Source organism: Ammospiza caudacuta, chromosome 1, assembly GCF_027887145.1.
Source record: "Ammospiza caudacuta isolate bAmmCau1 chromosome 1, bAmmCau1.pri, whole genome shotgun sequence".
Classification (NCBI taxonomy): Eukaryota; Metazoa; Chordata; class Aves; order Passeriformes; family Passerellidae; genus Ammospiza; species Ammospiza caudacuta.
The window spans coordinates 80,159,749-80,185,272 of record NC_080593.1 but is presented as its reverse complement, the minus strand read 5'-3'; the positions used below and the strand labels follow the sequence as shown (position 1 = coordinate 80,185,272).

Below are 25,524 nucleotides of genomic sequence, written 5' to 3'. Positions count from 1 at the left end.
AATCATTCAATTCAGTGTTTAATTAAGAGTATAAAGAATAAAAATCCTTGGATTTTAAAAAATTCTTCCACTGCTGTCTCCTTTTCAGGACTCAGAAATGCATCATCTCCTTTGCTCACATGGCTTTTGAAATGTTTTCTCACTCTTACTGGTGAGCAGAAGTGACTGCTTAACCCCCAACAAACCCCAAAGTCCATTGTTCTCCATTAGCAACTAGGCTAGGAGGGTGCTGTGCTGTGCAGAGAGCTCATTGGAATTGTGTGTTTTATCTTCCAGATTCCGACCTGAGCATGCGAACGCTCAGCACACCCAGTCCAGCATTAATATTTCCACCGAATTCCCCTGGCTTCCAAAATGGCAGAGGTTCATCGACGTCCTCGTCCTCAGTCACTGGGGAAACCGTTGCCATGGTCCACTCGCCGCCTCCCACCCGTCTCACCCATCCTCTCATCCGGCTGGCATCCAAGCACCAGAAGGAGCAGGCCAACATAGACCGGCTGCCCGACCACGCCATGATCCAGATCTTCTCCTTCCTGCCCACCAACCAGCTGTGCCGCTGCGCCCGCGTGTGCCGCCGCTGGTACAACCTGGCCTGGGACCCGCGGCTCTGGAGGACAATTCGCCTCACCGGCGAGACAATCAACGTGGACAGGGCTCTCAAAGTGCTGACGCGGAGGCTTTGTCAGGATACCCCCAACGTCTGTCTCATGTTGGAGACGGTAATTGTTAGTGGCTGCAGGCGGCTCACAGACAGAGGACTCTACACCATTGCCCAGTGCTGCCCTGAACTGCGGAGGCTGGAGGTGTCTGGCTGCTACAACATCTCCAATGAGGCAGTCTTCGATGTCGTGTCACTGTGCCCAAACCTGGAACACCTGGATGTGTCAGGTAACAGGGAATGTTCCAATACAGGTGCTTTTGATGTTTGTCGAACTCCATAACTGCACGCTTATCCTTTCTGTGCTGTCTTTCAAAGTAGGAATGCCTGTCTCCTAACAGAGCGCCTGTGAGACAGGCACCACTAAAATCTCAGTGCCCCTAATGCCAGCAACACCTCTGGAGTGGCCAGGCCTCTTCCAAAGGAAGTGAGCTAGCAGAGATGGCCTGTTCAAATGGCACAAGGAGTTCTTACAGATTTCCATGGGCACAAAGCACCCATAGAAGGGCCCACACTGCAGTCAGAGCTACGTCAATGTGGTGAAGCCTAGTCACTTCAGCAAAATTTGTTTTATCTTTTTCACACACATGTATATGTAGATTGTATATAGATAATGAATACATCTGTAATCTGGTAAGTGACTTGAGAAGGAGCTCAGAAAAAGTGCTAGGCTTTTTTTCTGGGTATTAATATCTGTTGTCATCCCTAGCTTCAAGGTCCTCTTGTTTCCATTGCTATTTTAACTAGACTTAGCCAGCTTGAGCTTTTTTCCTCTTTTCTTCCTTTTTTTTTTTTTTTTTTTGGTAAAGCTGCCCTTACAGATGTTTAGATCAGCAGAAATGTTTTAGACAATTTTCTTCAAGCCTGCTCTGGGGAAACAAGATGTTTTCTCCCAAGGTCAGCTGCACAGAATTTCTTCTCTGCAAATAGGTTGGCGCTTAATGGAAAGGATGCAGCCAAGCAGAGCACTGAAGTAAATTTGCTGCTCAACATTGTGATCTCATCTGTTATCAGTCTAATGCCATCATAAATCAGCCAAACCAGGTTTGCCATTGCAGAGGTACCAGTGGCAACAAGAAAGATGAAGACAGAGGATTAAATAAACAGGGGATAGAAAGTGATGCCATTGAGTCATTGGTACCAGATGCTTTTTCCAAGGCCGCCTATCTGGTATACACTGATTTGCATTCTTTCCTCTGCCTTTTTATATTTTTTTTAAGCTGATTTACCCAACTCTCACCCCATTCTTAGGATGGCAGAATGTCATGGAAGGCATCAAAACAAATATCAATAAATCAGAATTATGCCCTTTTTGTGATTGCTTTCTGAAACCACAAGGCAATAAGGAATCTATGGAACTCCACAGGTGTTTATTCACAGTGACCTTGTGTATGAATTACTTGTTGTTGGTACACACTGACATTAGTTCTGGATTGCTAATCACACATCCAGGCTGAAGCATCTCTAGTGCCAGGAAAAAAATGTATGTACCTGCGTGATTTAGACTTAGAGCTTTGGAACTCACAGCCTGAGTGTACCTCGGGGCTTGTAGGTGGTTGAAAATGCTTTTGGTCCACAGCTCATATTTATGGATGTGCTATAGAACAAAGGTGACTTTTTCAAAGGCAGGGAAAAGAAAAAGATTATACCAGGCCTTGAAATAGGTTCTTTTGGGGTCTGTCTTCAGACCCCAGCTGAAGACAGTGGCTTTCCCAACTGTCTTCCTCTCAGACCCAGAAGGCAGAGTCTGTCCCTAAGAGCTCATCAGTTTGGTATAAAGTGTGCAGGGGTCAAATAAAATTCCTTTCTCCCTTAAATTTTGTCTCATCAATGAGATAGGAAAGTAATTTTAATTTCTTTTTCTCCTAAGTTGTTCTTTCCATTTGGAGCATGTGAGGGAGAAATCCTACTTTTGAACATGCTCAGAAGTCAGGATGTTGGGGTTTGGATATGGCTTTTGCCTCATGTACCATGTGAATTGAGGATAATCAGTCTCCAAGCTCTTGTTTTGAGTCCACTTTTTTTCATTCTGATGTGGGTAATTTTGGAGGATGTTTGGGAAAGAGAATTCCATTTTCCTGTTCTTCTCTCTGTAGTTACTAGGACAAGGCTTGTGCCTACATGCTCAAGGAATTGTCAGGACTGAAGTGTTTCACTGGTTTGGTTCCATACTGAGCAAGAGGACGTTGGGGTGTGTGTTGGGGGGTGATGCTAGCTGCTAGTTAATTAAATCCCAGTTCACAGTTGTACATCTAGTTGAATCCTTTTTCCCTTTGGAGGGCTACTTGGCAGCAAAAACTTACCAAAATCTTTAATGTCAAAACCAGATGTTTGTATTAACTTTAGGGGCTTTCCACAATGTAAGTTCTGTCACTGTCAGCATCCGCCTTGTGGGCAGGTCTGATATATTGCTAGAAGTTGGTTGAGCTTGACTGCAAGTTATTATCTAGCCAATATGTTTTTCCTGTCTGTTTGGACGTTTCTCCACCCTTTTAGAAATCATACTTTATGGAAAATCATACTTTATGGAAAATCCTGTCACAAGAGCTTTATTTTTGCACTTGGTGTTATTTAGGACAGAAAAATTGTTGCAGACCCAGGAACCTGTCATTTTGCCTAAAAATCAGTCAGTTCTGTATCGGCATGGACTCATTTTTCTGGTGAAACTGTTTTGAATATCCTTCCCATGAAATGTTTTACACTGTAGCCAAAGTAACTAGACATGGCAGTGCTGAGCTTGACAAAACCGTGATCGCACAACTGGTGTATGCGACTCCAGCCCTGCTGAGAGACTTCTGACCCGTTCACTTTCTAATTATGGTCATTAAACCTTCTTGGACTCTCAGCAGACAGAATGTTCTCCTTGGCCTCGTGGATGCATCATTCTCATTAAGCTGGATTTAAATTTGAATTCTGGTCAGAATATAAAATATCCAGACTGACTTCTTAATCCAGCAACCTCCTCAGCCAAATGCAACAGCAGCAGCTACATCAGGTGCAGCAGAGCTCTGCCTAGGTCCCAGCTTCTACTGTGAAACTCCTTTCATCCATTTTGTATCACCTACTTCAAAGAATATACTAGAGGTGAATTTTTTACACCATTAGTATTGTTCTGCTTCCCTTTAAAAAAATCCTTTGTGTTACTGAGTGTGTATATAGTACTTACCTGAAGGCAAAAGTATTTCCAGAGATTGCTCCAGAGCATAGACCGATCCAAAACAGTCTGAAGAGAAAATAGCATTCAGTTTTAAGATGTTTGTTGAACAGAGTGTTTTACTTCAAGGTCTTTCTTCTGCATGATCTGTGGGCAATTTGCCCGTTTAATTGTGTGAGGCCTAAGGTAAACTTTGCCTCTCTTCAAGTGAATTTGAAATCCAAATTAAAGATCCAGCATAAATTTAAATGATGAATGTATAAATCTAGTTGCAGGTGGCAAAGTGTTTCAAGTCCATATCCCACACTTCTTACAGCATTTGTGTGAGTCCACACTGCCATCTCAAGTGATATTTTTCCTTTTTGCTTTTAAGAACTGAAGCATATTCATACCTTCCACTAAGTCTCTGAATGACAACCCCTAATAGCAAGTGGTACAGCTTTGGGTCATGTAAGTTTTAGAGGCAGTCTCCCGACATCATCATGCTCTTTAATTCCACACTACAGTATTTTGCAGAGTTTCTGATACATGGAGCTCTAAGGTCATCGCTTTTTATGAGTCACTTCATACTGCTTGGCCAGTGTTCCAGCAATACAGAAAAGGTCTTTTTATTTCTACCTGGGGGAACTCTTTGAGCATAACCTGCAGAAAGTCTCTGAGTAGCCATTTATGGCTAAAACTGTTGGGCCTTAATCACTAATGGGTAGACTCTCATTTCTTGCAGCTGTTTCTAGCTATGCTAATGCAAAGTGCCCAGCTGAACTTGGCACAGTTTAAGAATTTCCCTGAGAAGCCTAAGACTGCCAGTTTGCACCGCAGCAGAAACCACACTTTCCAAAAAAAGCTTTCACTCTCCACTATGCAATGAGTTGAGATTAAAAAGGGGGAAAGTCTGTGTGTATTTTTCCCTTTTATCTAGTTCTTTGTCTTTCCTTGCAAGGTCTGGTGTTTCTCCTCCAGTCTAGTTACCTCCATTCATGGCCAGACTTTCTCATTGGACACAATCCTTTTCTTTGTCTGTCCGTGTCCTCGCATGCCCTTATTAGTCTGTTGGCTTCCACCAGTTCTCTCTATTCTCCTTAGGTTATCCAAATCTCCACCCTTCTGCAAGCACACAGTTGGGCCACAGTTTGCATCCTTCCCGCATTGCAGGCTTGGGGCTGGATTCACATCTGTTCTCCAAATGCTTGGGGCAGGGGAGGAGGGGAAAGGGAGCGGGGTTGTGTTTTCCATAATGAGTTTGGATGGCGAAAGAGCCTCTGATGTTGGTTTGCAAATTCAGCCAGTCAGCAACGAGACTGATCGAAAAACTGCATTGGTTGTCACGTAGTATCCTTTTCTCTAGCTGTCACTGGGTTCATATTGCAGTAACAGATCATAGGCTGTCCCCAGATAGACCCAGGAGCACCATTTCACATGTGGGATATGGACAAAATCAGTCTATTGCTTTCCAGAGCTCCCAATCTCAAAGTAATTTCACTGTCTCCCGTGGAATTTATTGTTTCCTCTGGTGTGGGGACTCAGCCCAGCAAATCAGAGCAGTCAGTCAGGGTGATTCCACTCTTGCAACGTGAGGATACCTTCATCAAATCTAGCAAACCACTCCACACCCGCCTTTCTGGTCCTGCTGTGTGCTTTGTTTTTACTGCTTGCTTAAACTCGCTGTGTTTTTCCACCTAGGCTGCTCCAAAGTAACGTGCATCAGTCTGACCCGCGAGGCCTCCATCAAGCTGTCTCCCTTGCACGGGAAGCAAATCTCCATCCGCTACTTGGACATGACAGACTGCTTTGTCCTGGAGGACGAAGGACTGCACACCATTGCCGCCCACTGCACTCAGCTGACCCACCTGTACCTGCGCCGCTGCGTGCGCATCACCGACGAGGGCCTGCGCTACCTGATGATTTACTGCACATCCATCAAGGAACTGAGCGTGAGCGACTGCCGCTTCGTCAGCGACTTCGGCATGCGCGAGATCGCCAAGCTGGAGTCGCGCCTGCGCTACCTGAGCATCGCTCACTGCGGCCGCATCACGGACGTGGGCATCCGATACATCGCCAAGTACTGCAGCAAGCTGCGCTACCTCAACGCGCGGGGCTGCGAGGGCATCACGGACCACGGCGTGGAGTACCTCGCCAAAAATTGCACAAAACTCAAATCGCTAGACATCGGCAAGTGCCCTCTGGTCTCAGACACCGGCCTGGAGTTTCTAGCCCTCAACTGCTTCAACCTGAAGCGCCTGAGCCTGAAATCCTGCGAGAGCATCACCGGGCAGGGCCTGCAGATTGTAGCTGCCAACTGTTTTGACCTGCAGATGTTGAACGTGCAGGACTGCGAAGTCTCTGTGGATGCTCTGCGATTCGTTAAACGACATTGCAAGCGCTGTATTATAGAGCACACCAACCCCGCTTTCTTCTGAAGGGACACCCCACACCTGTCATTACAATGCAGTATTAAAAACACTGATGTATAATAACACATGCTCCCATCATCAGTAATGCTGTCTTTTCTGTCGCTCACGGGAGTCAGTTTTTTTCCTACCTTATGGGTGAGGGGTTTTCTAGAAGACTATTTTGTTTGCTTTTTACATGATCACTTTTTAAGGTGCCGTGGGCCTCTGTGGAGAGGCTGCCTTAATGCAAAAGCAGTGAGTGCTCAGCATCCCCGGTGGGCTGTCATTTCCATAAGAGCCATGACCTTGTCCCAGGCTACAGTAGCTGCCTCCAAAGGAAATAGCACATAATCTCTCCTTCGGACATGCTACTAAGCTGTGTCAAATACATCTGATTTCTAGCTGTGCTCATGAAGCTGACTATGCAATATTGTGTCTGTGTTCCACAACCTTTTTCCAATATGGCTGATAGTCATCCATTGTAATCCCTCAGGAAATACTGCGTAGTGTCCTTAAACATACTCATTTGAAGCAGAGTAAGACCTGCTGGCCATTGCTGAGCACTTCTGCGGAATGAATCTGGAGATTGTGCCCATGCATGGGTTCTCTTGGGAAGCCCACCTCCAAGTCACTCGTGCATCATCGCTACTTGCCTTCATTTCTAAATTTGTCCTCTCCAGCTTGTGTAGTACCATCCTCTGGTAGCAGATAGGGACTTCTGGCTCTGATAAGCAGTGATGTATTCACATGAGTGTAGGAGAACAATTGAGATATTGGTGGCCTGGCAAAAGGAAAAGCCAGCAAACCGGCCTGAGAAGCTGCTGTAATTCTGCAACAAGCTGAGATAGCACTGTAGGACTGCAGAGAGGCTCTGAGGCATTGAGGAGCAGATTGCATGGGCCAGTCCCAATTGCTGTGCTGCGTGGCTGTCACCAGGAAGTCTGGCTTTGTCCCTTTGCTGTACTTTTTCAGCAGTGTACCTTTGGCACCACCACTGGGTGTTCCCTGAGCAAACCAGGGACTTGCGTTTAGGTCAAGTTAGTATGTGCCTTAATACACTTGGAAACCTGAGCCTTTTCTGTGGCCTTCCAGTTCAAAGGATAGATGGCTGATCTCAAGACTTCAAAGACATTAGCCTGATGTTAGATAGCACCCCTGGGGACAGAGGGGCTTGAAGTGTTATTCACATTAGATTTAGATTCTTTGAGACTTTGGCTCTGTGTGTTCCCTTAGGCTGGAGAAACACCTGCGTTCAACAAAGAATTAAACAGCAGAGTTGCCCTGTGACGCTGGGAGCTCCTGGTACTCTCATGGTCACTCTTGCTCTTGCATGAGCAGGAGTGTTTTGGAAGTCCCCCATCTCATTAGCTCCTTCCCCAGAGCGTGTGGTTGATTCAGGGTTACTTTCTTCACAATTTTCTGGCAGCTGTTCCTCTGCATTTTCACATGTAATGCTCAGATCTGAAAGCCAGACACGTGAAGGGTGATGATATTTTCAGGCAGGCCCGCCGTGCCTGACTGACAGGTGAATTCATATGTTCAGCTCAAACACTCTAAGTGTCTCATGAGAAGGGAAGCGCTGTGTCTGGTTTTCATAAGCAGTAGTTCCATCATCTCCAGACAACACTAATAAAATCAGTGCTATGAAGTGAAAATCAATATGCTCAAGAAAAACACATAACTGCTGAGGAAATAATTATAACAATGCTCTCTCAAATTAAAAAAAAAAAAAGGCAATGGTTTGGACATGTCCCTGGAGAGGGAACTTGTCCTACTGCTGCAAAAATTCCTGTAATTTATGTGTGTTCCTCCAATTTTGGATTTTTTAATATACAGGATGGCATCAGCTCTGAATTAAAAATTAAGTTATACTAAGGCAAAGAGGGCCATGGAAAATGAATTTGTCATTGCTACTGTTACTGGTCAGTGACTAATATGAGGTGATCCCATCCCTTGGACAGTTAATTTCATTTTGGTTTTCCTTTCCATATTTCTAAAATAAGAGGTTCTTCTCCAGCAAGTAATACAGTATATTTTATCTGAGCCAGCTATACTCTCTGTTTATCCTTTATCTAAAAATGGCCTCAAGGAATTTAAATGTTGAGCCCTGAGGATGGTGGAATTTTGAGCCATTTGCACTCATGAAATATAAGGCCTCACTAGTAACATTTAATTGTTTATTAAAAAAAAAAAGCTACTTTTCTGGCTATGTTGAATTGAGTGAATAGTGCTACATGGTTTTTAAAGTTTCTAATGTTTAAATTTGGCCTGTACTGTACAAATCTCACTATAAAGCCTTAATTTGCTACCAAGAAATAAAGCAATATATTGGTAACTGATGAGCATGCAGCATCATTTGCACTAAATGATTAACTGCTGGTGGAAAGAAAAGATTAAATACTTTTAAAATTCAAAAAGTAGGTGAGTGATTGAGCATATCAACCCATCAGGTAGGTAAATGACTATTAAAAGAGGAAAAAAAATTATTACGGATTATGACCTCGTCTATCTCTGTCTTTAAAATTTGATTTTCCTCATGTGGTTCTTCTTGACCCTGAAACATAATCAGGAACTTGAAGTATAAGTAAAAGGAAAAAAACAACAATATTAAAATTGTATAAAAATTTCAGAAGGGCCTCTGCATTGGTTTAAAGACATGTTAACATATTTGATGAGAAAAGTAAGATGGAATGGCTGAAAGGGTAGAGCACTTACTGGAGCAGTGTTGCCTTTTGCATGCTGTAGAAACCCTTCTCTGGGGGGCACTGGTGGAAAGTTAATAAAGGTAATTTTTCTAAGCCAAATGTTTTTAAGTACGTAGTCTTACGTGATCTGAGTTGGTACTCTGAGACTGCTACTTATTTCAAGAAAATTTGAACTTATTGATGCAGCTTGCCTGATTTGACTTTTAACCTTTTTCCTGTGTCTACTTCCAAAATGACAGAACCAGAAAATACTGGAAAAAAACTGCACTGGAAAAAAACTGAAATAGTCCATGTGGAGCTGAGTTTGCTGGAAAAGTTGCAATGTGTGTCTGATGTGTCTTCTAGTTTAGGGTTAGCAAAGACTATAAATTTCCTGAGTGAAAACATAGGTGATGCTTGAACCATAAAATTCAGGCTCAGGCAGCGAGGCTTCTTCTGCTCTGCAACAGCATATGGTGATCTCATCAAAGAAAGGCAGCAATGAATCACATCCGTCAGGCTGGCATGTTGTTTATGTCTTTGGAATCATTTGTGTCCTCTGGAGAGGGGTCTCTTAGAAAAGGCACATCCAAACTACCATGCACTGTGATTATAGCCAAAACTCTGTGTCTAGGTATTCATCCTTCCCTTGGCTTTTGTAAAAAGTAGAACTGTATTTTTCATATTAGCAGCTTGAAACTGATGGGAAGTGCAACACTTGCCTCTTTGAGCTGTGCTCATCTGGCTTCCTGCAAAATGCAAAACAGCTTCTGTTGGATGTCTTGAACTCAGAGCCTTGGTCCAGACGGAAACCTTCAGTAGTGGTTTATGTGGTTTCTCAAAACTCCTGGACATTGAACTGAAAAATTAAAAAGCTAGTAAAATATCTAATTTTAGCACTAGGCTTGAAGCAAGTCCAAACTCTTATTAAAAAGAAACACAGTGATTATTTGGACTGCAGGCTGGCTGCCTCTCGGCTGCCAGTGTTAGTTTAGAGGGGAAAAGTTCTCTGGCAGAGTTGGTGCACGGCTCCTCTTCCCCCAGGGTTCCCCAGGAAAGTAACCTACCCTCAGTTTTTTGTAATTTTGTCAGTTTAGCTATTCATGCTGAAACTTCCCATGCTGGGCTTTGAAAATGTTAGTTGAAATGGTTCATCTGGTTCTGTAAATAAAGCTGGAGGAAATGTCATTTGGCTCATGTTAAACTCCAGGTGACCTTTCCTTTGAAAATGGTTCATTGCTCTTCATCTCCTCTAAGGCCTTCAGAGTGAAAGCGTGAGCCTTGCCAGGAGGTCAGCTTTGGGGAAAGGATGTGTCTTCCTGATCTCCCAGTAAGTTTCGCCTAAATTTAGCTGCATTACATGTCTTTGAACATCTCCAACTCTGTAACCAGGGAGAAAAGGGACATGCTCAGATCTTTTGGAGCTTGTAGTCTGGCAAGGCCGAGATTTGGCAAAGCTAAGAGGCGTTTATCACTCTGGCAGTGTGAAGGAGGAAATGACCTGAATTATGTGGAAGCTGCCTGGAAAGTCAGGACAGGGTTGAAAGATGGGGTTTTGAGAGCTGGGACAAGAAGAATGAAGTAGATTTCCTGGGCAAGGGGGACTGGGACTGAGATGATAAGAGATTGAATGATTTTCAGCAAAGAAAGTGGGACTGAGGTTAAGAGAGGTGGGTTTGACTGGTTGAGCAGGGAGGGTTGGGCCAGAGGAAGTAAATAGTGAAGAACAAAGTTTGGGATAGGAAGAGAAACATAAAGAAAATTAATTTAACTTCATTTAAATACAGTACACTCCCTTGGCACAGGCTCTGAGAAATGCTTACAGACTGTTTCAGTGAGGATGCCTCAAGTTTGAAACCAAAAATAAAGTCGTAATTTTGCATCTACTGCATCCAATACTTAGCTTTATATATATGTATATTTTTTTTTTTGTGAGGCCAGAAAGTCTTTACCAGCAGATGTGTATAGATTTTACCAATATATGAAGGTTTGAGAGGTTGTCAGCATCAGTGTCTTTTTCATGCCTTTACACCTTTGTGTGAATATCCTGGTGAGAAGAACAAGGAAGGCAGGTCTCTTTGTAAGGTCTGTTCTTCCTTGGAGCTGCATTTCAGCAGCACCAGCTGCTCAGCTTTGCCAAGGTGCAGCCACCAGTGTGAACCCAGACTCATGCTATTTTTGCAGACTGTTAAAGGGCATAATAATCATGGGTTCAAGTTACTGCCAGGCAGCAGACATCAGAATTCAAACTTAGCCTAACAAAAACACATTTGACTGAACAGCATTACTGCATGCTATTAAACAGATTAAATCAATTTTCTCTGTGAAATAGCTGAGGGATGTTTATTTTCATGCACCCTGCTGCACAGATTCAGAGCAGGTTTTTTCTCCATCTTTGCATTCTGTGAAAACTGGATAGAAACATCAGGTCATTATTTCCTTGTCCTCTGGATGATCACAGGGGCACAACTGAGATTTAAACTAGCCAATAGAAGTCTTTTCCAAGTAGGCTTTGCTAATGCAAATTTAAAAAATATTATGAGTGCAACAATCCAGTTTGCCATAGATATATCATATTAAGCCAATATAAAAGTTACTAAACAGGCATTGGAGGAAGAACCAGAGAATCAGAAGGAGGGATCTTTTAAAGCAAATAACCCCTCCAGGCTTTTCTAAATTACTCTGGTACTTTTAATGCAGAACAGAAATCTTAGCCATTCCTTCTAGCACTAAAGCTTCTGTGTTCTTTGGGTTAGAATTGATTAATTTTCCTTTGTTTTTTAAAGAAACATTGCATGCTGTAGCCTCAAGCTCACAAAAATGGTAGAAATGGAAAAAGTCATCTTGTAAAGTGTAGAAAGAATGCTGAGAGGGATCTGTGCCAAAATGAATGAATATTTTAACAGTTTCGTGTTTTGTGGTCTATCTTTGATGGCTCTTAAAATAGTTTATTTTAAAACAAGTAAATATCCATTTTTTAGATGTTTTGTTACTTCTTCAATATACTCCATTCACACAGTTGCCTCAGCAGACAGACATCAGAGTTTTGGAAAAATTGAATTTCTAGCTATGAAAAATAAGTGTAGTTAATGTATAATTTATAATTTAATTTAATTTAAGCCTTATCAAGTTGTTTTACATCCTAATCACTTGTCCTATAAAGGATGTATCCTAAGCCTTTATCAGGACAACAGCAAAAATATTTCTAAATATTTGCAACTATTTCTATTTTTCTGATACCCCAATTTTGCCCTAGTTGTCTGTTCCTGGTTTGCTGTATGCTGTGAAAATACTTTCAAGAACAGGGATTTCTTCTGGACTTGAATTACATTCTATTTGATTTCTCTATGGTCATGTATCTCATGTGGTATCACAATTGTTGATGGGTCTTTTGTGGCATGACTCTGCAGAGTGGCTACCTGCATTTCAGCATGGAAATAGAATGGACCAACACATGGTGTGTGTGACACAGCATTTGTCAGAGCCTGCATTTTCATGGGTGGTGGCTGCTGTGGGTCTTCAAATACCCACCCACAGCAGTGTTGGTAATTTTGTAGTGATTTATTCCTTGACTACGTGAAGCATCTTCTGTTTTATTTGGCACCGATGACAGGACTAAACTGGCACTAGGACACCTGCTTTGGGCAAGGTAATAGGGTCAAGACCTTTCCTCCATGCTGTCCTTTCCTTTTTTCCTCTGTCCTCATAGAGTTACATAAGTTCCCGTGACAGTCTGAGGTATTCCACCTCCACAGTCCTGAATAATTCAAATGGTGGATGTCTCAGTATTAATAGGATGAGTAAGGCCATTTACTTGGCAGACAATCCAGGTGATTAACTGAGAGGATTGACTACAAGTTACTCAGTGGCCAGATCTTACTGATGATTCTCAGTGGAGGTGGGAAGTCCATGCACAAATGCCAGTGAAGATGATACTTTCTGATGCTTTTCCTTAAAGGAATAATGTGGAACTACAAGGTGAATCATCTGGGGGAAAGTGGTCTGCGTAATGAAGCCATTAAAATCTTCTTTGTTAAAGCAGTGTAGTAGAAAATCAGGTATACATCTACCATGATGTGTATGGTCAGGTCCTACCTGTGATACTGCTGGGGCAGCACCACTGGAGTTTTTTTTCTCTCTGGCATTGTATTCCCGTACCTGAACAGCAGAGAAATTACCCAGACTTTATGTATCTGTGCTCCAAGTGACTGTGAACTTTTGATGTTTTACTTTTTAATCTCCAACAACTTCATGTCCTCCCTCCCTCTCTCGGCAGCTGGAATGCTGGAGATCCATCCCAACAGCCATATCTTAGTGGGAACTGGCCAAGAGCATCATCTCTGGTGCTGCCACCGTCCCAGCTGGGCTGACAGCTTCTCTCAGTGCTGAAACCTGAATCCCTGCTGTTGTTCTCTCTGAGATGTGGTTGCTTCTCCCTTTTCCATTCCTTGAGATTTGCTCACCACAAATAGCTCTCCCTTCTCACGGGCAGGAGAGCAGCGGTGCCACCTTGGTGGGACTTGCATTTTCCAAAGAACCAGAAGGAAAGGAAAGTTCAAGCAAGCAAGCAAGTGCCTGGAAATTGATAGTAATCACAGAGCCACACAGGGTCACTTGATCTCTCAGGATGGAGAATATCCCAGAAATGTATCTACTTGAAACAGCCTGACATGCAATGGAAAGCCTGGCAAAAGTTTAGCAGCAGTGCATTCTTGCTGCTGGGGCATTCACAGCACTTGCATGGTTTAGTGTGCAGGGAAACCTGCAGTCCTAAAGCAGCAGCCCCACTGTCAACATCCCACATGTGGAAAGGAAAAAGAAATGCCATCCTTCCCTGTGGATCCAGGCTGGAGAGGTAGGGAAGCTCTGGCCACTCGGGAGGGAGGACTCTGGAGTGCCCTGGGGGGTGCCGGGCCTCGTGTCAGGGGTTTGGCACATGGGTCACTCCAATGCCATTCCTTAGATGCTGGAGTTACACGAGGAAAGTCTTCTTGGTGGGGTATCCATGCTGCAGGGACTGTTGGAGCCCTGTCATAAACCCAGGACAGAAACGGGACAAATGTGCATTTTGCAGAAAGGGCTTTCCCGGCATCCAACCCAGACAGATTTTTCTCCAAAGAGTTTGCTCTGTGAAGCAGCAAAGGGAGCTGTGACAAGGCCAAGGTGACCATGTTCATAAGCTAAGGGGAGGTTGTTGGAGATCCAACGCAGAGACACGTAAAGAGAGAATCCAGATTTTAAATTTATTTTTGTAAAATGAGAAGGAAAGGGTATTTTTTTTGTTGGTTTGAGTTTTTTAAGTAGTGGCCTTTTAGAGCTGCTTGGTATTTACCCTTTGTAGGGGAACCTCATCCAAAAACACTGAGACTGGCTTATCTTCAGATCAGAGGGGTGTCTGATTTCTTAACACTGGTCTACTTTTTTTGTAAGGCAAATTGATGAAGACACAAGACGACCTTGCAGTCTGAACTTTGGAGTTCATAAATCTTTGGCAGGTTAGATTTGAGAGCATGACAAAGCAGCCCCTTTCCCTGCCAAAAAAAAAAAAAAAATAAAAAAAAGAAAGAGAAAGAGAAAAAAAAAGAAAAAATTGCATCAAAATCCCCAGTAAAGAGAGCAAAGGAATTCAAGGCTGAAAGCTGAATTGCAAGTGGTAATGTATAATCTCTTGCTTATAAGGTATTTTCTCCTGTGGGAGTAAAATGTGGTCCTGTGAAGCTGAAGGGTAAATTGAAATTATCATAAAGATTACATGAAGTGAGCACATGGATAAATGAGGATGTAGGGAAGAACCAACACAGCTTTTCTACAAGAAATCCAAAGGGTTAATAAATACAAGGGGGACCTGTCAGGCTGTGGAGCTGGGGCACCAAAAAAGTTTTGAAAATGGTTTCTGTGTCTGGCATCCCAGTGCAGGCTGGGTGCTTTGTCTGGAGAAGAGTTAACTATGGCAAGATGAGACACACGTGACAAAGGACATGGATGGCTGGATGGATGAAGGGATTGAATGTTTACCATGAATAATAGTGGCGGAAAAAAGAAGTTTGGGGCATCATGTGAAACCAGTAGGTAAGAGATCCATAGCAAATTAGAGTAGTTCTTTGTTTGCCATTTGTTAAAGCCTTAGACCCCTGCTGTGGGGTGTTGTGGGTGCTAAGTGTTCACATCATTTAAGAAGAGACTGGACGAGTTTGTAGAAGAAAAGTGTGTGTGCAGCTATTAAATACAACAGACAACCTCTGGCTCAGGAAATGCCTGAGGCACCAAGTCTTGGAGCCTGGCAGGCTGTGCCGGGAAAATGCGCTTGCTCTGTTCTTGTGCTTCTCTAGGCACTGGGTTTTGGCTACAGTCAGCCAGACTGTTCAGCTACATGGACCTTTTTGTCAGCAGCTATTTTCATGATTTGGTATCTGTCTCAGCAGATCCATGACACAGAACACATGTTCATTTGTTGTTTGCAATGCCCTTATTCAGAGTTGCTCAAGGTTCTCCAAATCAAATATTTTCATCACCCTCTTTTCTGAAATCCTTGTGCTTCAGACTGGAAAACCCAATCCACTCAGAAGAAAAGATTCTCATCTATTGATTCTCATGGAAGTAGACACTTGAAATTTTGATGAGGGCTTGGTACTCTGCATATTTAAGCCCTTCAGCTGCAGGCTCTAGTGAGAGTATGTCTGTATTTCGAAGAGAGCAGGAGAAGGAGAGTATTTCGTCCTCTTTCCACCTCCTGCAGTTTGGGAAGCTGGTCACAGAGACACAGATTTTCCAGGTCTCTCTCACTCCTCTCATCTACAGGGAGAATTCAAAATCAAGACACCTCTTGATTTCTGTAAGACTGCATCTTTGTAATCAAGACCAGAATTTTCCCCGAGCCTCTGCTCAGTCAAAAAAGTTTAAGTATCTCTGCTTCCCTTTATTAATTTTTAGCAAAGCCTGCCATGTGTCAGACACAAGCAGCTGTATCAGGGCAGTTGACCACTCAGTCTGGTCAAACTGGCTGTGATGTTTGGCATCAGAATTAAGTCTCCCTTAAAAGGCAGGACACAACACATTTGACAGAAACTGTGCTGTCACCAAGTGCCAGCTCATATGTTTCCCAGACTCATCTGGAGGAGGCAGAAATTATCTCCAAATCAGCAACACAGAGTCCCTTCTCTGCTCCTTCAAGCCCTTTGCCTACTTCTGGCCCTGGGCCCACACAAATACCCAAACACAGCGAGGAATATAAATTTGCAAGGGTTTCAACTTTCATAATATGACTAAGTTGTTTTGATTTAAGTGTGCTTGTCTTGCCAAGATTGGAAAAAGTTAGTCTGTTCTTCTCATGGCTGAATGTCAAGGTACACTCAGGTTTTCAGACAGATGCCCCAAATGTGCCCATGTAAATGCACAACTGAACCAAGACCTGAGTGTTGGAGAACTTAACTCTTTCCTTAATAGTTTTTTCCAGGGAAACATGGAGAAAAATAGGAAACTATGGCAGTATGAGATGATCAAGTCCTTGCTTTGAACAAGGACTAAAGTCACCCATGGTATACCAAGAAAATGAGAAAAGTGCATACAGAGTTACTGTTCTGGCTTTGGAGTACTGAGACGCTATTTGAAACACTCCTGGGCTTCACTTACTTTTCTTCACAAACACTCCTGGGCTTCAGGGCTTTTCTCCACAGAATTTGCCTACAGAATGGTAATATTTCATGAGTTTAAGAACTTTGCTCAATTTGGCCATTTAGTGCATGAAGAAAAGGTAGGAAAAATACTAGTAATAGTTAGCTATATTCTGATTCTTCTCTAGGGTCATCGATAGTTACTTCTTGTTGTGTAATCTCAGCCTGCCTTTCTTTTTTTAATAAGGTGTTCTGCCAGTAATACCCTTAAGATTAATGTAAATGTAGACTCATATTGGGGAAAACCATATCAGTGCAGAGCAGCTGTTTGCAGGGAGGCTTGTTGCTGTAGAGCAATCTACACATTTTTGGATCCGTGACACATTTGCAGGTTTACATTCATTCCTTATTTACATTAATGAAGGCCAGAGTTTTGGGATCAGTGTTAGACCAAAGGCTCAATTTAGTTGACAAAACAGAGATGCTGAATGCCATTAGAGATGTGCAAGGGTATCTGAGACATCCATGGAAGGATGGGATGACGGTCCCTGAGGAAGTTTTGTGCCTGTTTGCTGTGGCAGAGGGAGGCCAGGCAATGCCATCAGGCATCTCAAATGCCTTTAGTTGCCCTTCTTGGGCAAAGATGCTTCCAAAACTTCTGAGGAAAATGTCTGTGGTTCAGGCCAGACAGGCTGGGCCATGAACACACAAAAAATGAACCACAAATGATTGACTATGCAGGCAAACGTAGAAATTACCGTCATGTGAGGATTTGATCATTTTGTATTGTTGTCTGCCACAATTTTTGTGCAAATATTTATTCTTGAAGAAAGGGCAGTCTGGGCTTCCTTTTTAAAACCAAAATGTTTCTGATGTTTAAAAGAAAAAGAAAAAAAGAAAAAAATTGAGACATCTTAGCTCTCACTGCCTGGGCTTTGCTGAAGGTCTCTGGGATTTGAAAGGTGAAATCATCTCAAGCTGTGGCACTGGTTTCATCCCCAGCTGAAGGAGCACAAATGTAGAGCCACAGTCTAGAAATCACTGAGAACATTCTTATACCTAAAACAGTTGTGAGGATATAACCCTGCACTTCTTTTTGTTCTGCCCTTTAGCTGCTGAAGAAGCAGCCCCTGATGCTGGGCCCGAGGGCTGCAGGAAGCAGCAGGGAACCAGCCACACTTGGAGGTCACAGCCAGGCTCCTCCCCAGCCCCGTGCAGGGGATGCTGTGCAGCCCAGTGTGCCCTGCCAGGGGTGCTGGGGGCGAGGGGTGTCAGGGAACACCTGCAGGGCTTGTCCAGAGCCTGCTGTGGGACAGCCCAACCTCACCCCATAGCTGGGGACACCCACACGGCAAACTGGGGGATGTCTGTGCGTCCCCTCCTTCCTCTCTGTCCTCTTCTGCACATCCCAGGTGAGCGGCAGCCAGAGGGAGGGAGGGATGAAAACCTGAAGCCCAGCTGAGTTCTTGAAGTACAGACTGCAGAGGAGGTTTCAGCAGCTGCATAACATCTGTTTGCAGCTCACTCAGACATAAGTTCACCTCTAAGGGGTTGCAAGTGTTATACTGGGTTTCTATTCCTGCATGATATTTCACAAGGTAATGGCAATTTACACTGCTGCCTGTTTTTCTCTCCTAAAGAATTTGCTATTAAATAGTTTCTTTGTTCTGTCTACTGTTTGTTCCCTAGATATTTTTGCTTTGTTGTTTTTTTTTTTTTTTCCTATCTCATTTTCTCTGCTTCTGGGTTTTACACTGGTGGTGGCTTTCACACCCTACCTGCTTCATTTTGATTTAAAATTTTCTCTCCACCTAGGAGATGCCCTGAAGATCTCTCAGAAATCCTTCCTTTTTTCTTGTCTTTTTTTTTTTTTTTAATTTTTGCCTCAAAAGGCCTAACTAGGAAGATTTTCCTATAAAGCATTAATTGCACATATAAAAGAGGAGCTTGCTTTCCATGATTTCAGACTACTAAATGCTGAAAGTTATCCTCCAAATGTTATCTCCCCTTTTTTTTTTTCTGGTAGCTAAAACAGTTGATAGATCCTTTGCAAGTAAAGGCTGGTTTGTGTGGAGAAACATGGCAGCTGATGACAGCATAAACTTAATTTGCTTTTGTGCATGAATGTTTTACTGCAGAAGAGGCATCCTGGATCATTACCCAAGCTGAATGATTCATGTGAAAATGATAAATGTTTCTGCTGACCTGCAGTGTTTGGGATACTCGTTGAAGGCAGTATCAGCTCTCATTGCTAGCAACACTGCCTATTAAAATAAGAGGTTAGGAATGCCTTTTCCATCTTCATACCATGCAGAAAGATTATCCTGAAGTATTTTGTAAGAATAAGGTGTTAATGGGTTTATTCTGCAGAGCAAATTTCCCATCTTTCCTTCTTCATCCTTTCTAATAAGATTAAATTCTCTTAATGAACCATGTGATCCAATTTATATTTCACTTAAGTAGTAGATATTACCCTAAATAAAGCTACATATTGCACATATTGTCACAACAGTGTTAGGGTAAAAGCTGTGGTGCGTATAAGAATCCATTCTCATAAATCACTAGGAAAAAAATATCAGCTATGAAAAGATTCTTTATATTTAAAATACTGAATTATACAAGTACCAAATAGCAGATGTAATAGATGTAAGAAGTGTTCTGGTTGCATGGCGTCTTAAGTGTTCATGGCAATTTTGACAATTAGACTCTTCCTGTATCTTTTATCTTACAAAATTGGTCTGAGGACCTTCTGCCAGCTGTGCCTTGCTGAGAAAAGCGGTGCCTCTGAGGGCAAGGAAGACTTCTTCCAAAGACCTGCTGTTTGGAGAGAATGGTCCTTGAGCAGATCCTTGCAGCCTGAACAGTCTCCCTCTGCTGCAGAGGGCATACAGTGGTTTGCTGGAATTCTTTGGCTTTTCAAGGAAAGGAGTACCTGGGTTTTGTCAGATTCACTCAAGACAAGGTTTGGGTGAGAATCTGAGAGGCTCAGTTCCAAACTGATGAAGTTTGTAGTTCTATAACATAAATAATTAAACATTTTTAAAGCATCATACAAAGTTTCACAGTTGTGGGGGCTCATTGCTCACCCAGTGTGAAAGCAGTGCATTCAGAACATGCATTTGACTTCATCATGTTCTCTGAGTAGTGACATTACCTAATGTCACTGCTCTGGATTTCCCTGGAATGTTCCTGTGTTCCCTCATAGCCTGACGAGACTCAGAATACTGAGGACTCTCTCATACTAAGTTACTTCTTGGCCTGCTATTATTGATAACATCTGTCTCTGTACTATAATCTAGTTCTCTGCTGCACTGGCAGCCAAGAAATGTGGTGTTTTGGGATCAAAAATATTGCTGGGTTTGTTCTTGAAAAAACTTTTTTTCAGATGAAACTATTTAATTCCCTGTGAATTGTGAAATTAGATCAGTGTCACTGACACAGAAGCAAAATATTTCCAAAATTATTTTAAAACTTTTTTTTAAATGCTGAAGCTTTTATTTTGGCTTGGATAAAACCTGTATTATGTTCCCTTCCTTCCAAGTCTGACCTGTCTCCTGACCAGCCTGACCAACTTCCCTCCAAAAAATGTCTCCATTCACTCTTTGAACAAAACCACTTAAAAACAATTCAGTGAAATGATATCAGCTTCCAAATAAAACATTTGGAGTTCATCAGTATGAATCACTTTACTGGGTTTAGTGTGATTCATTTGGATGTACAGCTCTACTCTGTGAGCACTTTTAAAAATTGTTTTTTCCTAATTGAGGGTAAAACAAAATTTGAAACCTGAAGTGTTTTAGGGAAAAATTAATTCACAGATTCGTGTTGGGTTTTTCCAGGAATCATGGCTTGCTGGGCTCAAGCACTCAGTTTTCCCTCTTGCATGAATGGCATACACACAGCACTCCCCTCACCTGGGCAAGTGCAGAGCTCTCCATAAGTGAGTCCTGCAGGATGGCTGGGGGCTAATTACAGGCAACGATAGGAAAAGGGATCAGACCACCGTCAGATTTTACAATTCCTGCAGAATGGCACTTTTTTTCTGGGGAAAAACAAACCAACAAACAAAAATCCCCAACAAACAGAGTTACTTGACAAGTCTGCTTCCATACTTCTTTTGAATTCCCCCTGTGATCCCGATCCCCTGTTAGGCTGGTACTGAGCTGCCCTCTCTACAGCTCCCCACCATCCTGGCTTCTCCTGGAACTGGCTAATAAAACCAGCTCATTTGGTGCAAAAATCCCGGAGTGAACATAAAGTCTCGGTCGGACAGAGCCGAGAGAAGGAGCAGCTGAAGCCCGCCTGTGCTGCAGCCCGGAACTCCCCGCGCTGGGGCTCTGCCAAGGAGCGGCTGCTCGCTGGGGCGAGGGCTCCATCTGCGGGAAAGGACCCGCATCCATCCCTGCCCAGGGCATCCTCCCTTCTGGAACAAAGAGCAAAGCCCTCAGGGCTTCTCCTCTCCAAATGCACTATTTGTGAATTACTACTGGGCTAAGACGTATTGCCTACAAATCCCACCCAGGAAAACCGACTCTGAGTGCATGTTCCAGTAGTGAGCAGAGCCAGCCTGACTGCAGCAGTGATGCTGCTGGCGTAAGGATTTTCTTTTCTGTGATATTAAGTAACTACATCTTTAGGGCTTGCCTGGAACCAGTACTTATGCAGGTTATTTCATGTGTGAAATGCTCAGATAACCTGCCTAAGTACGATGCATCAAAATGATTCTGTTCTTCCTTTCCAATTGCATTCCCACTCCTCCTTTCTAATTTTTTTTAAAGTTTGCTGTTGCCATATATGCAAAGCGCAGGCATTTGGTGTCATACCTGTGAGAAGGAACATGCTTTCTGTACATGTTCCCTACCATGGCTGAATCTGTTCCATCCCCACTCAGCAGAGGTGGCAGCTGGCATTCCTAGATAGTTTTACAATGAGAGAGCAGCTGAATGTTGATGCTCCTGGAAATGCCTAGCAGAATGAACATTTTCTCACAGCAATTCTTCATAACAATCCAGCAGGCAGTTCCCTGTTACTGTTTTTTTTACTACCTCATGCAATTTTTCTGTGAGTTGTCATCTTCTGAGTTAACACATGGCTAAGTGCAAACCCTCTGCTCAGGAAAGGAGAAATGTAGCTCACTGGTTGCTGAAGTATCATCTGCCATTATGAAAATAATGTTGTTTTATTTCTGGGGACAGAGACTTCCCTTCCATAGCTGTTACCTGCTATTTCTCTCATCAGCTAATGAACATCCCATCCATTACCATTATTGTTGCATGGTCTTAATGGAATTTATTTTTTCCGTAGAAAATCCAAGCTCAGTTCCTTATTGATAAAAAAGAGAACATTTTGTTCAAGGTCCCCACACATGTCCTGCATTTTGCAGTCTAGGCTTTACAGGATACCCACCTGGCTTATGACAATTATTCCTTTGGGCCTTAGAGACTATGAATCCAGTGATTCTCCACATGGAAATCCTCCTATAGCTTGGTAAATGGTTTAGTAGGAGCCCAAGGTCCACTGGCTCTGGGTGAAACATGAAACAGTCCTGTAATTTGCTCTGTCTCAGTCTGTGTAATTTTTTTGTCAGAAAAACAACAAACCTATCATGCTGGAGTCCACACAGCCACAGGCAGCAATATCCAGAGCTAGCACAACTGTTTGCACACGAGTGTCCAGTTTTCAAACCACATCCTCTCCCAGCCAGTGCTGTGCCAGCTGAGCAGAGCCAGCCCTCAGCACTCAGGCAGACTCCCTGCCCCTTTTCTGGAAAGCCAGGCTGCTCCTCCTACTCATCCTGTGCCTGGGGCAGAGCTGCACATGTGCAAGGAGGGACCAAGGCAGGGTTTGCTCTGGGGGCTGCGTGAAGGGCTGCTGCACATCTTGAGTTTGCACCCAGATAATCCTCTGAGCACATTTGGTGACTCACCGAAGAGATAGGTGCTGAAGAGAGGGTTTCCAGGCCTTTGTTTCAACAGGTATTTTATTCCTTAAAGTAGATACTGTATTTCCACCAAAAAAAAAAAAAAATGGAATCCTGGTAAGCAGCCTTGGTCGATGTTAAAATGTGGTAGGTTTTTACCTGAAGTGTTAGCAAGAATCTCTTGTGCCTTAAGAGCAATCCTTTTTAACTCCATGGATTATTGCATCTGACCAAAAGGTGTCTCCTAATTATTAATCACATGCAATTCACTCTGACTGTAAAAGGAGAAGGTCTTCCCTTGCTAGAGCAAGTCAGTTTCTCAATTATGTGTATTGTGAATTGTGTATTCTGAATTATGTGTATTATGTTATCATCATGTGTACTGCGTATTCTTTTCTGGTGTAAGTTTGTTTATGAGACCCATCACAGAGGAGGTAGGAAATCCTTTTGCTGGTGTCCCTCTGCAGAGATAACTGCTGGCTTCCCTTGCAGAACCTCAAGGCTATCACCATCAGCAGCATCACTGCACCATTTCCCCCTCAGCCTTACCGACGTAAACATTTCCATAATAGGTCTCCCGAAAGTTCTCTAGGGAAGAAAAGTATGTGTTGTAACGTGGGAAGGTTTCCTCTGCTTGCTTTCAGCACTGTTAAGGGGCATGTCCTTGCTGTGCTCTGATTAATTACGCTGCTTTTATCGTGATTAGCACATTGAGCATTAGGCTGGCCAGCTGTCAAACCAAGCTCAGTCACAGAAGACAAGCACTCACTGCCTTTGTGATTTTTCATCTCTAACTGATCATCCCAAGAAGATACAAGGCCCAAATCTTCCAGTCCTGCTTATTCAGGGCGAAAAATATCTCATCCCCGTACGACCAATGGTACTGGCTTAATTAACCTAATGTGAAGGGGGCATTGCACAAAATCATAATTCAATTTCTTTTATTTTTTAGAGAACAAACTGCATGCAATTTGGACAGTGAGCTTTCTTATGCATCCAAATTCATTTATGTGCAGCTATATAGGAGAAAACACCTATTGGACAAATTGGGTATTGCGTTGCCTACTTCTGAACTGCAACAGAAACTGGGAATGCAGGGGAGAGGGGAGCTGTCTTTTTACAGGTCTTTTACAGCATCATTATTTATTGCTTCATTCTTACAGGGGAGAGACAAGACACTGCTGCCATCCAGAAGCATCATCTGAAAAAAAAGTAAGACTTATCCTTCTCTCCTCTTGATTATGGGGAATTAATTCTATGTTTTAACTGAGACAATCCTGCTGTGATTTGATGAAGTCTAAATCTACATTCGGTTCCAGCCCTTGTATTATGCAGCAGCTTGGCACACATATGCTTTCCTTCACTTTGTGGACCACCTCACCTGGTGCTTTTCAGACAAAATGGCTGTGGCATGTCTCAATACTGTGCTTTATTGAGATTAGTTTCTTTTTCAGATTTCAGAAATAAAAAAATGTGAGCATGTACCCTGGAAACCCAGTCCAGATTTCATGAGGAACCCCTTGGTCATCAGGTAACTTGATCTGCTTGCAGACTGCAAAGCTTGAGCTTTGATTCTAAACAACATTACTGAATGGAGCTCCTTTGTTCTCCTGTCATTCTCCTGTCATCTGCAGCAAAACTCCTCTCTGCACCACCTGGAGCTCACAGGTCTGCTTGAAACTGTTTATGGTGACAGGGAAGGAAGGCCACAGCACATCTCTTATCACTTTGTTATCCACTGCTGCCTGATAGTTTATCTCTTCCTCTACTGAAATGTGAGCTCCATCAGGATGAATCAGTTTCTGACCACTGTGCATGAAAAAAGAATAGAATTTCAGTGCCAGAACATCAATTACAATCTGTGTCTAATAATGTTGACTCCTATAGATTGAATGTAGGTAAGTTCAAACAACCTGAAAAACATAGTATAGTTGATGTAGCACAAGAATTTCACTGTCCCAAAGTAACTGGTATATGGCTGGTTGGATTTTTGCAGCTATTAAATGCTTGGTAAATGTTGTTAAGATCCAAGTTCATTGCAGCAAGGTCAACTGATGCTCTCTCTGACATTTACATGTTTTATCTTCTAAGTAAGCCTCACAGGAGCCTTATCTGGGTTAAATAAGCCAGAGTTGTGCCTTGTCTGTCACTACTGAAATTCAATTTTTCCCTTTTTGTTACATGCCACCATTTAGGTTTTTCAATACTTTAGCTTCCTTCAAAACAACAACCAGCTGGTGGATCTGCAGTATGTACATAGGGAAATTTTCATTACATGCTTTCTTTCTTCTTTTCTCATGATCAGGGTCTGGCTCTGATCTCAGGGTCCTAGGGGTGGGTTTCTGTATTTCTTTTTCCAGCTACCATCAAGCTGACTTATCTAACTGGCAGATGAGTTCAAGGAAATGTTAGGCTGTCAATGGATTTCTCAGGAAAACCATGGATGTCCCATCCCCAGGAGTGTTCAAGACCGGGTTGGATGGGGCTCTGAAGAACCTAGTGAAGAGTGTCCCTGTCCGTATAACTAGATGACTTTTAAGGTCCCTTCCAGCCCAAGCTATTCTATAATATATTTTTTTAAATATGAGTGGAAAAAGTATGTAATGATAAATGCAAAATAATGCTATGTTAAATAGCATTATTGATTGCTTTTGTATAACAGCAGCATCTCTGGCTTTAGCTTTGCAGAGGAAACTTCTCCATCACTGCTGATGCTGAAACACTAGGTACAGCATTAGTCCAAGACTTATAGCCCAGAGCAAGTGGGACTTCAGAGAAACCAAAGCAGAGGAAGCAAGGTTGCATAGAGGAGACAAAGTGCTAATGTTTCTATGATTAATAATTACCTACTGCCTGTTCCACTTTACCAAATGCTACTGACAATAATGATGTACCTTCAGCATGATGAATTTCCCTCAGCTCATCTGAAAATCTCTTTATCTGGGTATTTGGCTGTTTTCCACTTTGGCTGAGTAGAACTGTTCCGTCATTGTGAAACCACTTGAGAATTGGAATTGAACTGGACAAAAGGAAAAAACAAAAATCTGAAAGAGCAAATGGCAGCTCAGAAAAAGAAGTCATGTAAGCAGAGAGGCCCAAGCTAGCCAA

General features: G+C 42.8%; 1 protein-coding gene across 1 annotated transcript in view; it reads left to right on the top strand.

The window, feature by feature from the left end:
- Window positions 1–8,966, top strand: part of FBXL7 (F-box and leucine rich repeat protein 7) — a 172,582-nt gene extending 163,616 nt beyond the window's left edge. Inside the window, exons 3-4 of the mRNA XM_058813027.1 lie at window positions 277–888; window positions 5,493–8,966. Coding sequence (XP_058669010.1) covers window positions 277–888; window positions 5,493–6,229 — 1,349 coding nt within the window. The 3' untranslated portion in view covers window positions 6,230–8,966. The remainder of the gene's footprint in view (window positions 1–276; window positions 889–5,492) is intronic.
- The last annotated feature ends 16,558 nt before the right edge of the window (window positions 8,967–25,524 follow it).